The 17,163-nt window shown below is 41.3% G+C and overlaps 1 protein-coding gene across 7 annotated transcripts in view; it reads left to right on the forward strand.

The window, feature by feature from the left end:
• The window catches only part of LOC138962588 (uncharacterized), a 106,660-nt gene that overhangs the window by 45,383 nt on the left and 44,114 nt on the right, over positions 1 to 17,163 (forward strand). For all 7 annotated transcript variants that reach the window (XM_070334456.1, XM_070334454.1, XM_070334453.1 and 4 more), the window contains 10 exons: positions 748 to 882; positions 4,113 to 4,273; positions 5,044 to 5,136; positions 5,946 to 6,159; positions 6,839 to 6,949; positions 8,933 to 9,067; positions 9,982 to 10,153; positions 14,121 to 14,398; positions 14,889 to 14,990; positions 16,894 to 16,992. In XM_070334456.1, coding sequence (XP_070190557.1) covers positions 748 to 882; positions 4,113 to 4,273; positions 5,044 to 5,136; positions 5,946 to 6,159; positions 6,839 to 6,949; positions 8,933 to 9,067; positions 9,982 to 10,153; positions 14,121 to 14,398; positions 14,889 to 14,990; positions 16,894 to 16,992 — 1,500 coding nt within the window. The remainder of the gene's footprint in view (positions 1 to 747; positions 883 to 4,112; positions 4,274 to 5,043; positions 5,137 to 5,945; positions 6,160 to 6,838; positions 6,950 to 8,932; positions 9,068 to 9,981; positions 10,154 to 14,120; positions 14,399 to 14,888; positions 14,991 to 16,893; positions 16,993 to 17,163) is intronic.

The raw sequence follows: 17,163 nt of genomic DNA on the forward strand, positions 1-17,163 counted from the left end.
TGTCCAAAGTGGCATTTGTCTGAGCGAAGGGGAGGGGGCATTGTCCAAAGTAGCATTTGTCTGGGTGAAGGGGAGGGGGCATTGTCCAAAGTAGCATTTGTCTGAGCGAAGGGGAGGGGGCATTGTCCAAAGTAGCATTTGTCTGGGTGAAGGGGAGGGGGCATTGTCCAAAGTGGCATTTGTCTGGGTGAAGGGGAGGGGGCATTGTCCAAAGAGGCATTTGTCTGGGTGAAGGGGAGGGGGCATTGTCCAAAGAGGCATTTGTCTGGGTGAAGGGGAGGGGGCATTGTCCAAAGAGGCATTTGTCTGGGTGAAGGGGAGGGGGCATTGTCCAAAGTAGCATTTGTCTGGGCGAAGGGGAGGGGGCATTGTCCAAAGTAGCATTTGTCTGGGTGAAGGGGAGGGGGCATTGTCCAAAGTAGCATTTGTCTGGGTGAAGGGGAGGGGGCATTGTCCAAAGAGGCATTTGTCTGGGCGAAGGGAAGGGGGCAATGCCAAGACTGCGTTAAGTTCTGAAATAACATAACTTGCATGCCCATTTCCACAAATTTGTAGGAGAAAATAAAGGCAGTAACATCCCTGTATATGTATCAGATTTACAACTTATGAAGCAAAGATGGGCTTTACTTGTCTTTCTGTTTCAGGGAGAGTGCATGGGGAATTTGTTCACTACCCTTCATTTTCAGATGTTTTTGCTGCGATGTTCACATGTCATGATATCGATGGGATTTGATTTTTGTTGTCCAGGCGTGCCCTGTGGGGCCGGAGCACAACATTCTGGAGCCAGCGGCGCAGCAGTGTCATCGCCTGTGGATGGACCAGCCCATCATCTCCCTGTATGACATTGAGGTTCTTCGCTACGTCAGCTACAAGGGCTGGAAGGTGAGACATTCATCAGAAGTTTTGTCTGTTTGCTGGTTATTTTGTTTCAATGCTTTCAAATTGTGAGACAGGCCTAACTGCATTGTAAGCCTAATTGTGAGGCAGGCCTGAATTGTGAATCAGGCCTAAAGACAAGCTTTGTAAAGACAGACAATAAAGTATTTGTTCTTGTTCTTGTTCTTGTTAACTCATTGTCTCCCAGGTACGGATATATCCGTACCCACTCATAATTATGGCTCTATCTGACCTGGTACGGATATATCCGTACACACAGTCACTTCAGTCGCTTCCTGTAACGTCGATCTAACACCTGGATTAGCTTTTGTAGTTAATCTGAATGAGGATGATATTTATACTGTTGAAACTAAATTACAAGATATGCTAGCTACAAGTGAGAGTACGACAACAGATGACGTTGATAGTGTTACTAATAAGATTTGTGATATTCTAAATTGTTCTGCTGAGAAAATCGGTGTAATTAAAGAACAAAAAGTTACGAAAAAGCCACGTTCAAAGAAATTCAAACTCCAACAACCATGGTTTAGTGCAATATGCAAAGAGAAAAGAAAAATATTTTTACATGCGAAAAATAAAGCAAGACGCTTTAAAAATGCGTTCAATGAACATGAAAAAAAGAGTGCTTTTAATGAATACAAAAAGACAATAAAAAAGGAATGCAAGTTGTATCATAATGAGTTCGTTAAAACTTTGAGAAAGTTAAGAAGTAATGACCCGAAAGCATACTGGAATCTTCTAAATAAAAATAAAAATAAAAAAAATAATTCCAAAACTAACTATCCAACTTGTTCGGAGTTTTCCGAACATTTCAATAAACTACAAGAGTGTGATGAAAATGAAATGGATGATAGTAATGAACCTTTAAATGAAGCAAGTAATGAATTTCTTAATGCGCCTTTTACAAAGGAGGAAGTTATCAAATGTATAGACAAGCTGAAAAACAATAAGGCATGCGGTCAAGATAAAATAATTAATGAGTATTTAAAAGCGTCGCATGATAGAATGATTGATATTTATGTATTGTTGTTTAATGTTGTTTTGCAGTCAGGAAAGGTTCCAACACAATGGGCTGTAGGCGAAATTATTCCATTGTACAAAAATAAAGGCTCCCAAGCTGACCCCACAAATTATAGAGGAATTACTATACTCAGTTGTTTCGGAAAACTTTTCAGTGCAATTTTAAATGCTAGGTTATCAAACTTTTTGGAGAGTAATAATAAATTAGGTCAAGAACAAACAGGTTTCCGCACAGGTTTTTCAACACTAGACCATGTTTTTACTTTGCATTGTATATTAAATTTTTTTCTCAACAAAAAGAAGCGACTGTTTTGTGCATTTGTAGACTATGAAAAAGCGTTTGATAAAGTTCACCGTGCATTTTTATGGGAGAAATTAGTTAGTTCTGATGTTAATGGGAAGTTTTTAAAAACTGTAAGAAATATGTACGAAAATGCCAAGTCTTGCGTTAAAGTTAATAGTGAGTGCTCTGGATATTTTCCCAGTTTGTGTGGAGTTAGACAAGGGGAAAACTTGTCACCGCTGTTTTTTGCTCTATTTCTAAATGATCTAAAGCCTTTTTTGTTGGAAAACAGTAATGGTTTACAAACTATGTCAAGGGAGGCTATTGTGGTTGGAATGGAAGATACTGATGTAAATGCTTTGTTTCAAATGTTTTTATTACTGTATGCGGATGATACTGTGATCTGCTCAGAGTCTGAAAAAAACCTGCAAGAATGTCTAAACAAAATGCACGAATACTGTTTAAAATGGCGTCTAAATATTAATGTAAACAAAACGAAAGTTATAGTTTTTTCCAGAGGTAAAATTAGAAATAAACCATTGTTTACGTATAATGGCAATTCAATCGAAGTAGTGTTTGATGTAATGTACTTGGGCCTTAAAATTAATTATAATAATAAATTTTCAGTCGCACAGAAGAATCTATATGATCGTGCCTCAAGGGCAATGTTTGTTCTTTTGCGTACGTGTAGACAATTGTCACTGCCTGTGGACATACAAGTTGACCTGTTCGATAAAATGATTGCTCCAATCTTACTATATGGATGTGAGGTTTGGGGTTTTGGTTCCTGCGAACTTGCTACTAAACTTCAATTACGTTTTTATAAAATTGTTTTCAAACTAAAAAAATCAACTCCAAATGCTATGATATTTGGTGAACTTGGAAGATATCCACTAGATGTTAATATGAAATGTAGAATGCTTTGCTATTGGTATAAACTGATTAGTCCTATTCATAAAAATAAATTTTCTAGTATTGTGTACTGCTTTACTTATAAATTGTATATCAACAAGATGATTGAATCTGATTATTTATGTTTTATTGAAAAAACCTTAAATGAAATTGGTCTCCCTGGCCTTTGGACTTCTCAAGAAAATGTTCAATATTCAAGCGCATGGTTTAAACAGAAAGTAAAAAGAAGCTTGTATGACCAGTATATCCATAAATGGTTTACAGAAATTGGAACAAAAAATATGTTTTGGAATTATCGAATGTTTAAAGATATTTTTGCATGTGAAGACTATGTCACACACCTGCCATATCAGCAATGTGTTGCAATGATGAAGTTCAGAACATTAAACAACAATTTGCCTGTACAGAAAGAACGTTACCTTAACATCCCGAGGTCAGAAAGAACTTGCACCAAATGTGTATCACAAGACATAGGTGATGAATTCCATTATTTATTTGTCTGTGATTTTTTCAAAGAAGAAAGAGCTGAGTTGTTACCATCTTACTATTGGAAAAAACCTAATGCACTTAAATTTAAAAAGTTGTTTGCTACTAACAAAAAGAAATTGCTAAAGAATATTTTGGACTTTATTAATAGAATCTGTAACAGTTTTTCATAATCTTTTTAATTTTTATTTATTTATTATATTAGCATATATCATGATTGTATTGATTGTATTTATTGTTCAAAATGCCCCCAGGGGTTATGGACTAATAAAAAAACTTGAAAAACTTGAAACTTGATTCCATTGTGTTGATTCACAGTTGCTACACAGATACTACAACTCTGAGTGACCTGCTGCAGCACAGCTGGTCTCGGCTAAAAAAAACTTGGTCAACATAGGTGGGGTAGAAAGTGTTAAATGATAAAAATTAAAAAAAGTAATGTGGGTTTGTTTGTTTTTGATGAGAAAACAACAAATCGTTCATGCTAACTGTTTTTGCGTGTGTGTGTTCTCAGGCCAAGCAGATCGACATCGTGTACCCTGTGGGCGATGGACCAGAGGGCTTGCTGCCTGCCATCAAACGCATCTGTCAGGAGTCCGCAGAGGCCGCCAACCAGGACTTCAAGCTGCTCATCCTGTCTGACCGCAAGGCTGGCCCGGAGAGGATTCCCGTCAGGTGGGTTGTTTTACAGAGCTGCCAACTTGCTTTTAGCAAAGTATACTACGTTTTAAGAGAAATTGCTACGTTGTTACGCCAAGCTTAAAATTGCTATGCTCAAACAACTAATGACAAGCATGCATCAGTTCCCTCTTTCTTGTGTGTCCTTGTACTCATTTCTGCTTCTCACTCCGTGTAGCGTTCAGATTATGGGTAATAAAAACATTGTATACGCTGAAATATGGCACTGCAGATACTCTCTGATAGGCATTGATATGTTCCTACCTTTTAATGAAAATTGTTAAAATGTATATTCTTGCGCGAGATGACAAAAATACGGATGTGGGAATAAAGTTAAAACAATGCTAAGCTCAAACGCCATTTGCTACGCTGAAAATTTAAAAACGAAAATCTAAATTGTTACACCTTGGACTTTACAAGGTAATGGCAGGACTGGTTTTAGGATGCGTCTGCAGGGAGTACAGCGGGACCCCCGACTTAAAATTTTTCCGTTTTTTTACAAACAAAAAGGGGCTTTTATGCTGGTTTGTAAAGTTTTTATGATTATAAAAGATAAACAAGAGTATGTACGAGGATGTATGTGAGGATGTGGGTATGGATATGTGTGGTTTGGGTTATGTGTGTATTGATGTGTACTTATATGTGTCAATATGTTTTGAGAGTGTGCATTTTTGTGATGTTATTTTGTACACGAGCAAAAGAAAATGTTCTGTTTGTTGCATTCAGATGATAAAGTTTTATTGAATTGAATTGAATTGAATTTTCAGTGCCCTGTTGGCTATCGGGGCGGTGCACCACTACCTTATTGACAAGAAGCTTCGCATGAAGGTCGGCATCATCGTGGAGACCGGTGAAGCCAGGTAAGACAGTATGCATGTCTAAATCTCAACAACTACAAATGGCTGGTGAGACGAACAATGTTTAAAAAAACCCGAGATGTTTGTTCAGGGTTTTTGTGTGGTTATACCAACAACCTTTAAAAAGTACATTGAGAAAACTGACCTTCATCCATGGTTCTTCATCCTTTGATTACCATTTTTGCACCCAAAAAATCTTATGATCCATGTCAGAATTCAGTTGGTCTTGGAATTGCTAAAATACCCCTTGAAAACAGGGTATGGCTGTGTTATTTAGGACAAAGTCAAAAACAGATAGATAAGTAAGACATTTGAGTGTTCATGAGAATGTAAGCCCACAAATACAGAAGAAGAAAAAGAAAATACAAAAATGCTTATCATTGACACTGACGTCAAAATTTCACAATTCCAACACGAGAAAGAAGCCACTTGCAAGACAATTGATTGTACATAAGAATTTAAGCCCACAAATGCAGAAGAAGAAGAAAAGAACAAAACAGATTTTATTTATTATTCATTGACACTAACGTCAAAGTGAGTGAATGTCTCGGCCCTTGTGTCGACAAAAACAGTGGCGTTATCCGGCAGCACGATCGGTCACATTGACAATGGTCTCAGACTATAAAGACGCTTTCAGGGAGAGTGCATGATAATTCGGTGGTTTTGTTTTCCACCCCTTTTTTTCCGGTCCCTTACCTTCGTCGCGCATGGTTATATGAAATCTCCCCATTGCAATGGGCTGATGGCCTATAGTAATCAAACTTTTGTATTTGTGTTTGTATACTAACGTCAAAATGTCGCAATTCCCACAGGGAGGTGCACCACATGTGTCTGCTGCTTGGCTATGGTGCGGATGCTATCTGCCCTTTCCTGGTACTGCAGATGGTACGCAGGCTGCGTGACCAGGGGCTGCTCGACCCGCCCCTCACCAACGAGGAGATCTACTTCAACTACCGTGCCGCCCTCGCTCGCGGCATCTCCAAGGTCATGGCCAAAATGGGCATCTCTACCCTTCACAGCTACAAGGTAGGATGGAAGAATGTTGGTGCCCTTTGGTTGTTTTTGGAAGCGAACAAAGAAGACGGAGGAAAAGTTGCTTGAAATGAAAGTGTTTGCAGTTTTTAAGTCACAGAGTAGAACAGAGTTAAAAGGTTGCTTGTTTAACCTTCCTTAAGATTTCTTTCATATTTTGTTTGTTTGTTTTGTTTGTTTGTGCAATTGTTTTTTTAATGATTGTATAGTCTGTTTACAGAGTGTGCGGTTGTTGTTTTTTTTTTGGGGGGGGAGCCGATGAAGGGAGAATTGCAAATGTCACTCCGTTCCTGTCAAGCTCAAGAACCAGACCAATTAGCAAATGAGAAACAAAGAAATAGTACCAGTCTTTTGATGACAAATTTGCTGTTATGATTTATCCATATGTTGTGAAGACATTTCAAAGGAGAAATCTCTTTTAATGGATCATGGGATATAATTTACACCTCCGATTCATTCATGGAATCGCGTGGTATCTTGTCTTCACAGGGTAAATAGATATGATGACATGACTCTCGGCAAAGCTTGGGGCGACTTCATCATATTCATTCCCCCTGTTTCGACAAGATACCACGTGATACCGTGAATGAGGGAAGATGTAACTTATACATTTGTACTGACTCTGCATTTCTTAATAATTCTAACGCTAACCATGTTAATCATATGCGTGCAGGGAGCCCAGATCTTTGAAGCAGTGGGTCTTCACCAGGACGTTATTGACCTGTGCTTCAAAGGAACAGCTTCACGCATCGGTGGAGTCAACTTCGCGGTGCTTGGGAAGGAGGTGAGTAAATCCGTGGTTTTTTTCCGTGTGTCTTCAATAGACGATGTTCTGAAATAACTATGTTGGGTTACTATGGGTTGTGAAAGAGTGAATACTCTTGCTTTTAGTGAGACAAACAAACAACACGTGCTCCTTGTCCACGTGTTTCACACACACCCCTCACCAGTGACTGGCCTGTGTCCCTGTGTTTCACACACACCCCTCACCAGTGACTGGCCTGTGTCCATGTGTTTCACACACACCCCTCACCAGTGACTGGCCTGTGTCCATGTGTTTCACACACACCCCTCACCAGTGACTGGCCTGTGTCCATGTGTTTCACACACACCCCTCACCAGTGACTGGCCTGTGTCCATGTGTTTCACACACACCCCTCACCAGTGACTGGCCTGTGTCCATGTGTTTCACACACACCCCTCACCAGTGACTGGCCTGTGTCCATGTGTTTCACACACACCCCTCACCAGTGACTGGCCTGTGTCCATGTGTTTCACACACACCCCTCACCAGTGACTGGCCTGTGTCCATGTGTTTCACACACACCCCTCACCAGTGACTGGCCTGTGGATTCTTTGTCTCACTAAAAACAAGGGTATTAACGGGACTGGGTGGCCGAGTGGTAACGCACTTGCGCTCGGAAGCGAGAGGTTGCGTGTTCAGGCCTGGGTCAGGCCGCAATTTTCTACCCCCTTTCCTAACCTAGGTGGTGGGTGCAAGTGCTAGTCTTTCGGATGAGACGAAAAACCGAGGTCCCTTCGTGTACACTACATTGGGGTGTGCACGTTAAAGATCCCACGATTGACAAAAGGGTCTTTCCTGGCAAAATTGTATAGGCATAGATAAAAATGTCCATCAAATACCCGTGGTACTTGGAATAAAATTAAAAAAATTCCATCTCACACGGCATTAAGTCTCAGGAAACATGAATACACGCATGCAGGAAAAAAAAAAAAAAAAAAAAAAAATATGGGTAGCGCCGTATGTATGGCAGCTCGCTTTCCCCGGGGAGAAAGCAGCCCGAATTTCCATGAGGGTAACCTCACTGGACTGTAAATCTTATCCAATCCAATCCAATCCAATCCAATCCAATCCAATTCAATTCAGTCTTTCACAACCCATACAAACCTGACAGTTATTTTTGAAATGCGTCTCTTAAGGTTCATCAAGGTTTCTTTTGTGTATACTTGAGCATTGACTTTAGCTTGTCGTGCAGAGGCTGGGAGGGAAGAGAAGAGTGTATGAGCTCGCAAACAAGCAAACAAATATGAAACAGATGTGGTTTGACAAGCTGTAATCGAAGTTTAACGGTCTCAATCAGTATTGGTTTACATGGGTGGTTATGTATGATTTAGAATGTGTGTTGGGAGGCAGGGGATTATTCTTACTTGATAGGTGTGAATGAGTTTCCTTATGGACTGATATGCCACACTTTTTGTTAATACCGTGGAAGAAGTGTCTGGTAAATGAATCCTTGTAATGTTCATCTAAGTTGTGTAGTCTATCGTGACAGGAGAGAGTATGTGGTTTAGTTCCAGGGATGCGTTTACGTTATATTGGATCAGACTTAAAAAAAAGAAATGAAGGGTTGGGTATTATTCAGACCTGGTAACCCATATGATTTCGCTGTATTTTGTACGCATGATTGTCTAGAATACGAGCAGTACGGTCAGTGAAACAAAATACGACAAGAAAAATTCCCAGACTACTTTTCTTTACAAGCTCATCCCAAAACCGATCCAATATTTTGACACATGATTACAGTTTTGTCAGTAAACATTGAAAGAAGCATTGGTTTCAAAGGTATTGGTAAACTTAATTAACGGTGCGACGGATGCATGTGAAGCATGTTTGAATCATGGATGTTCAAATGCTGTGTGGAGTACTCTAATTTTTCTGAAAATACACCAAGTTTGCTTGAGAATACTCCAAGTGCAAAACAGGGGTTCACAGGTCTGATTATTGTTCCTCCTCCTTTTTGTCAAGGCAATGAACCGTCACCGCAAGGCGTTTGAGAAGCGTGACTGCGACAACCGGCTGATCATGAGCGCAGGGATGTACCACTGGCGCAGCGGCGGAGAGAAACACATGAACGATCCTCTCAGCATCGCAAATCTCCAGGTATGCTTTTCCAGACTTGCAGGCAGCAGAGAAATTGGTTGAAAACATATCTTTTCCCACCATTTTTTCTCCCACAATTCCGAGAGGAATTGGATCACGTGAGAGCGAACGCGGGAAATCGTCATTGACCGTGTGATTTTTGTCAGCTGCTGACGTGTGGTGCTCTTTCCTTCTTGACTGTCCTTCTGAACCTTTTCTCTTCGGTAGCTAGCATGTTAAAAAACATAGGGATAGCCTAGTGCAATCATTTTTTTAATTATTAACAACTTCACATGGTAAGAAGATTAATTTTGCCAAGTTGTATCGTCTTTTGAATCCAATTACCGACACGTGTATGGATACAGTCGAAAGTCGGAAAAAATAATGGCGGCTATTCACCTATTGTCTCTTGCCGCCTCTGGCGCTCATCATAATTTTGTCATTTGCAAGGGTCGAGCTGAAGTTGTTCTCATTTTCTTGCTGTTCGTACAACATTGTATTTATCTGTATTTCATAATAGTGAAGGTGAATGACAGCTCTTTAACTGGTGAAACCTTCCATAGCTAAAGGGCTGTTCACGGCAAAGATAAAATGCTTCACATGTACATGTACGCACATGCACACATGCAAATGCACAAATGCAAATGCACACACACACACACATACACATTCACACACATGCAAATACACACACACTCACATACACACACAGACACACACACACACACACACACACACACACACACACACACACACACACACACACACACACACACAAATGCTTACATGTGTGCTTGTTTGTTTCTACAGTTGCACGCATGTATATATGCCTGTACGCACACACTCACACATACACACACACACACACACACTTGCACATAAACACTCATACATGCACCATTCTTTACATCAAATATTCATTTCTTTCCTTTCAGAACGCTGGGAGAGCAAACAGCAAGGATGCCTACGCCCAGTTTGCTGAGGCAGCTTGGGATAACAACAAGGAGTGTACACTGCGTGGTCAGCTGGACTTTCACTTCCAGGAGAAACCGCTTGACCTGTCAGAGGTGGAGGACGCCAAGGAGATTGTCAAGCGATTCTGCACTGGTAAGGGTGTTTGGGTTTTGTTTCTGTGTCTTTTTCCGTGGGTGGAGATACACTTGTGAAAAATGAGTAGTCCGAAAAGTAGCCAAAAGGAAGCAGAAAGACACAGAAGAATGGTCTTTTTTAGGAACTGTAAAAACACAAGGTATTTGCTTTTGAATGGGAAGGGGGGGGGGGGGGGGGGGGGGGTTGCAGGGGTGGGATTTCTTCCGTCCCTGACGGATTTCCGTCCCAGGAAAAAAATTTTTAGCTTAGAGGGGCACGGGTAGCTCAGGTGGTAGAGCACTGGACTTGTGATCGAAAGGTCGCTGGTTCGAATCCGGGCCGGGATGGACACAGGTCAACCTTATGTGCAGACCCAGAGACGGTATCCATCTCCCTCCCCCGTGTCACCACAGTGGCACGTAAAAGACCTCGGTCATTCTGCCATAAGTGCAGATGACTGATACCACCTAAACACGCATACACCTGTGTATCTCATCTAAAGTCGGGTTAAAACCCGGGAACATGCCCCTAATGGCTTTGCCATGAGGGCGTAAAACTTGAATTTCTCTTTTTACCTTTTTTTTGTTAATCCGTTCTGTGTAAAGGTCAACTACCTTTCACCATTACCAAATTGACAAAATTGAGTGACATGTAGGGAGCAGCTATGTCATGTCATCCTGGCAAATGTTATGAGGGCTTACTAGCGCCAAAACTAAAAATTAGTAATTAACCCGTGAAAGTTACTAATTTTCACAAGAAAATTACAATTATTACTAATTATCACGTGTTAATAACTAATTTTCAAGTGTTAATGTCTAATTTTCAGTTTTGGCTCGCAAGTGTATGCGTGTTTAGGTGGTATCAGCCATCTGCACTTATGGCAGAATGACCGAGGTCTTTTACATGCCACTGTGGTGACACGGGGGTGGAAGATGGATACCGTCTCTGGGTCTGCACATAAGGTTGACCTGTGTCCGTCCCGGCCCCGAACCAGCTAGAATATAGTCAATGTTTATAAAGATTTTAGTCAAGCAGTATGTAAGAAATGTTTAGTCCTTTGTACTGGAAACTTGCATTCTCCCAGTAAGGTCATATATTGTACTACGTTGCAAGCCCCTGGAACAATTTTTTGATTAGTGCTTTTGTGAACAAGAAACACTTAACAAGTGGCTCTATCCCATCTCCCCCCCCTTTCCCCTATCCCATCTCCCCCGTCGCGATATAACCTTCGTGGTTGAAAACGACGTTAAACACCAAATAAAGAAAGAAAGATTCGAACCAGCGACCTTTCGATCACAAGTCCAGTGCTCTACCACCTGAGCTACCCGTGCCCCCGGGGGTGGTCTGCTCACCCACAACTTTATATAGCCCACTTGCAGGGATTCAGAGACCTGTGGTGTGGTAGAAAAAAAATGGTATTCCTAATCTGTGAACTAGTGGTATTTACATTCTGATACATTGAGTCCTTTAGAAAGTTTGCAAGTGAAACACGCTTAATTTAAACATATTTCTCTTTTAATTCAAGCTATGATTCAACAATAATTTTAGAATATTACTCTTGAAATGATGAATTGAAAAGCAGCATCAGAAGACTGTGTATAGCATTACCAAGGGATATAACTCGGGTGGTTTCTATTTTTGTCTAAACCTTCTTCTTTTATAACCTGAGCAGTTAGCCCTTTTGAAGGTGTTGAATTGAAACAAACTGACTTGAAACTTGTTTCTCATTTGGTTGAAGCTATGGTTCAACAATTATTTGAGAATATACCACCTGCAATGATAAAATCATAAGCTACAAAAGTAAAGATGTGTAGTACAAGGGAGGTGACTGTTATTTTCTGTGTTTGCTTTGTTTGCATGGCGATTTTCCTTTAATGCAGTAAAAATGTGTTTTAAACAAAGACAAAAGTAGGTGATGAAATCAAATACCTTCAAGTTTACAAGATTTGTTAATTCTGTGCATCTCCAATTTTAAGTTTTTGTTTAAGCCGCTTCTAAAGCCCTTCTTGAAATTTGTTTACCATTTGTTTGTGTAGACCCCCTAGCAAGAGTGATGCAACCAAACACCTTCAAGTATAGAGGTTTTTGATTTTGTACATTCATCCCCCCCCCCAAAAAAAAAAAAGTGTGTACTGTTTTCAAAGCCAGGAGAGGCTTAAATAGCAACTCTTGAATTGCTAAAAATTCACTTTCAGCTGGTTAGTTACAAAAACCTTCAAGTTTACAAGATGTTTTACTTTTGTGCATCTCCAATTTTAAGATTTTGTTTAAGCTTATAGGAGCTTCTAAAGGCCCTTCTTGAAATGTGTTTACCACTTGTTTTTGTAGACCTCCTAGCAAGAGTGAACCTTGAACGGTTGAAAACAACGTTAAACACCAAATAAAGAAAGAAAGAAAGCAAGAATGATACAACCAAACATCTTCAAGTATAGAGGTTTTTGATTTTGTGCATTCTCTCCTCCCCCCCCCCCCCCCCCCTACCCCCTTCCCTCCCCCATTTGTTGTTGTTTTTATATTTAGTCAAGTTTTGGCTAAATATTTTAACATCGAGGGGGAATCGAAACGAGGGTCGTGGTGTATGTGCGTGTGTGTGTGTGTCTGTGTGTGTGTGTGTGTGTGTAGAGCGATTCAGACTAAACTACTGGACCGATCTTTATGAAATTTGACATGAGAGTTCCTGGGTATGAAATCCCCATACGTTTTTTTCATTTTTTTGATAAATGTCTTTGATGACGTCATATCCGGCTTTTCGTGAAAGTTGAGGCGGCACTGTCACGCCCTCATTTTTCAACCAAATTGGTTGAAATTTTGGTCAAGTAATCTTCGACGAAGCCCGGGGTTCGGTATTGCATTTCAGCTTGGTGGCTTAAAAATTAATTAATGACTTTGGTCATTAAAAATCTGAAAATTGTAAAAAAAAATAAAAATTTATAAAACGATCCAAATTTACGTTTATCTTATTCTCCATCATTTGCTGATTCCAAAAACATATAAATATGTTATATTCGGATTAAAAACAAGCTCTGAAAATTAAATATATAAAAATTATTATCAAAATTAAATTGTCCAAATCAATTTAAAAACTTTCATCTTATTCCTTGTCGGCTCCTGATTCCAAAAACATATAGATATGATATGTTTGGATTAAAAACACGCTCAGAAAGTTAAAACAAAGAGAGGTACAGAAAAGCGTGCTATCCTTCTCAGCGCAACTACTACCCCGCTCTTCTTGTCAATTTCACTGCCTTTGCCATGAGCGGTGGACTGACGATGCTACGAGTATACGGTCTTGCTGAAAAATGGCAGCTATTTGACTAAATATTGTATTTTCGCCTTACGCGACTTGTTGTTTGCTGTTATCAGTTTTAAAGCCAGCAGAGGCTCAAATAGCCCCCTCATGAAATGCTAAAATTAATTTTCAGCTGGTCAGTTACAAAAACCTTCAAGTTTACAAGATGTATATATTATGCATCTCCAAAAAGCTTGTTTGTTCTAAAATTTACAAGTCGGGAGAGGCCACCTAAACCCTCCCTAAAATGCTAAAAATCATTTTCGGATGGGGGGCGCTGCCCCCCTAGACCCCCCAGCAAGGGCGCTGCCCCTGCACCCCGCCGGAGCCTTAGCGGCCCCTGGACCCAGGCCTTCCAAAAATGTTCAGTCCTGGCAACATTTTTGGCTCCCACCCGTGGGGTTGGGGTGTGGGGGGAAGTTGTAAGTGGGGAGGTTATGTTCAGGATTGAGGGGAAAAAAAGAAAGATGTAGACAGAAAAGTTATCCACAAACTGGTTTTAAGGAAAAAAATTGAACAGGCTTGAACAGAAGGTAATGAGGATAGAGAGCTTGAAAAGGGAATGGGGTAAGTGGGTGAAGTAGCTATTGCAGTCAGGGTTGAGGCAGGGCAGAGGAGAACACTTTCTCCTTCAAAGCTGAAGATATGCTGCTGGGTTATATTTCAAATCCTGCATCGCCTGTCCCACCTCTCCAGGCGCCATGAGCTTCGGGAGCATCTCCCTGGAAGCGCACACCACCCTGGCCATCGGCATGAACCGCATCGGAGCCAAGTCCAACACCGGAGAGGGCGGAGAGAACGCAGAGCGTTACCTGAACCAGGACCCGGACTTCAACACACGCTCCAAGATCAAGCAGGTGGCGTCAGGCCGATTTGGCGTGACCAGCTCCTATCTGACACACGCTGACGAGCTGCAGATTAAGATGGCGCAAGGTGCCAAGCCCGGGGAGGGAGGAGAGCTTCCTGGCTACAAGGTGAGGGAGTCTGGCTGGTTGGCTTGGCTGGCTGGCTGGGGGGTTGGGGGGCTTGATGCTTTCTCTTCTGGAGGTTTGCAGTACAGGGGAATTCCACTATATTGTAGTCCACTATATCGCAAAGTCGGTTATATCACGAAGACATCTTTCACCAAAAGACCGCGATATAGTGGTCATTATTTTGAATTTTGTTAGCAAGAAAGTTGCCTCGCTTTCTTCTTCTTGTTCGTCTCTTATACTTGAAGATCAGCTTTTGAGATGAAGTTGTCATTGTAAATGGTTTGGCACAGATTTTGTTTGTGGTTGCCAATTTTGATGTGTGTGATAACAGATTCCATTTTACCAATAATTTTTATTTTTAATTCACCCGAGTCATGAAAGAGGTCTTGTAAAAAGTTGTCAAAATTATACCACCATTGTGGTTGTTTTTGCTGTTGGCATGTGTCTCTTGTTCTTGTCTTTCATCAACTCTGTGTCATGAATTTTGCAGGTGTCGAAGGATATTGCCAAGACTCGTCACTCCATTCCGGGGGTGGGTCTCATCAGCCCCCCTCCTCATCATGACATCTACTCCATTGAGGATCTTGCACAGGTGAGGCAGCATCTTCTTTTTCATAACCATGGGGGTGCCAGGCTGCTCAGTTGGTAGAGCGCTGGACTTAAGATCGTAGGGTCACGGGTTCAAATCCAGGCCGGTACACGCACACTACACAGGTCAACTTTAAGTGCAGACTCAGAGACAGCATCCATTTCCCATCCCCGTGTCACCACAGTGGCATGAAAAAGACCTGTTATTCTGCCATAAGGGCTTGTGTCTTATTACACCATAACATGCACACACCCGGGTAGCATGACTCTTGTTGCTGCTAGCTTACCAGGAATTTTCCAGCAATGGGATGATAAAGTAAGTAATAATAACCAGCATCTCATTCATTTATTTTGTATTATTTCAAAGAGGATACACCTCAGGGTTCGACACTAGCGGGGGCGGGGGGGCGGAACGCCCCAGAGTTTTGTGTTCCGCCCCAAACATTGCCGAAGCTTGGGGCCCACTCCGCCCCAGGATAAATTCCAACAATGACAAACCGAAAATTCTAATGCCAGGGCCAATCACTAAAAATCGCCAGTCAAAGTCGTCACTGAAATTTGCAATCCGATCAATGCCGCAGTCAAGAGAAAAAAACATTGAAATCGTCGAAGGACAATGCCGCAAGGGAAATAACTCCCAGATTGCGCTCTTTAGCGTGAGAGATAAGTATCGCCTTCAAATGCCATACGTTGATGCCGATCATGGGGTACAGTACACTCTTTTTCACTTCTCTTGTGTTTTTTATTATTAATTTTTTTGTGTATATATATATATATACTAGAGGAATACCCGGCTTTGCCGGGGTGAATCGCGAGACAGAGACAGACAGCGTGGCGGTTCACCACATTCACCTTTGAAGGCGAAGTCCTGTCAAATGGAATTGAGAATTTTAGGGCTTATTTCTTTGCCCTATGTTATCTGTTGTGGCTTCTTAAATGCCAGAACATACAGACAGACAAAAGCCGCTAGACCCCATCACAAACAGAACTCTAAAATCCACAGGTGTTGCCCACACACACACACAAACACACACACACACAGAGAAGCCGTATATATATATGTATATCTATATCTATAAATATATAGAGATAGGTGACAGTGTATTTTTCGCGTGGCTATAAATTGATTCGACCTTTTCACTTTGACAGTAAGAACAACTTACGGGTGCAAGGGAAGCGTTCTGGACAGCGCAGTGACATTCTAAAAATAGTAACGTAGAAACGGGAATATGGATTGAAGCCACACGAAGGAAGGGAGATAAACGCAAAACACTGGAGAAGATAAGGAAGAGTTACTGGGAATGGTGAAATGAACAGAAAAATCAAAATCGGTTCAGCGCTGCGCGCTGAGAGCACGTGTTGAAATATCTCATCGATGATATTGTGTCCGGGGTGTAGCTGAATACGGTGTCCAAATTTGAAAAAGATCCACCGAGAACTTTGGCGTTGTGATGTGGTCTAGCGGCTTTGGTGTGTCGGTATGGGGGCCCGGGTAGCTGAGGTGGAACCAAAATCGGTTCAGCGCTGCGCGCTGAGAGCACGTATTGAAATATCTCATCGACCAGATTTTGTCCGGGGTGTATCTGAATATGGACACCAAATTTGAAGCAGATCCATCGAGAACTTTGGCCGTGCATGGCGAATACACACATACACAGACAGACAGACAGACAGACACACAGACACAAGTCGTATATATATATAAATATATATATACTTAGCATGAATAAGAGTGGGTCCCAGATTTTTGTTTTCCGCCCCAGCAGTTTCCATCTCTGGGGCCAGTGTGGCCCCAGGCCAAATAAGTTAGTGTCGACCCCTGCACCTCATTGTTCGTTGTCTAAGAATTAAATTGTAACATTACCATTATTTTCAGGCCAGTGACTAGTTTGATGTTCATGTTTCAGTTGATCTATGATTTGAAGTCTGCCAACCCCCAGGCCAGAATCAGCGTCAAGCTGGTGTCGGAAGTGGGCGTGGGAATCGTGGCATCTGGCGTTGCTAAGGTGATTGCTTCTTAACCGGCTTGAACATTCTCTTCTGTTTGATTGGTTTGTTTGTTTTGGTGATTACTTCTTTACAGGCTTGAAATTTCTCTTCTGTTTGATTGGTTGTCGTTTTTTTAATGTCCCTTCAACCTATAGGGCTGTGCATGACCGCTTTTCTGTTTAAAAGGA

The sequence above is a fragment of the Littorina saxatilis genome, linkage group LG3 (genome assembly GCF_037325665.1).
Source record: "Littorina saxatilis isolate snail1 linkage group LG3, US_GU_Lsax_2.0, whole genome shotgun sequence".
Lineage (NCBI taxonomy): Eukaryota > Metazoa > Mollusca > Gastropoda > Littorinimorpha > Littorinidae > Littorina > Littorina saxatilis.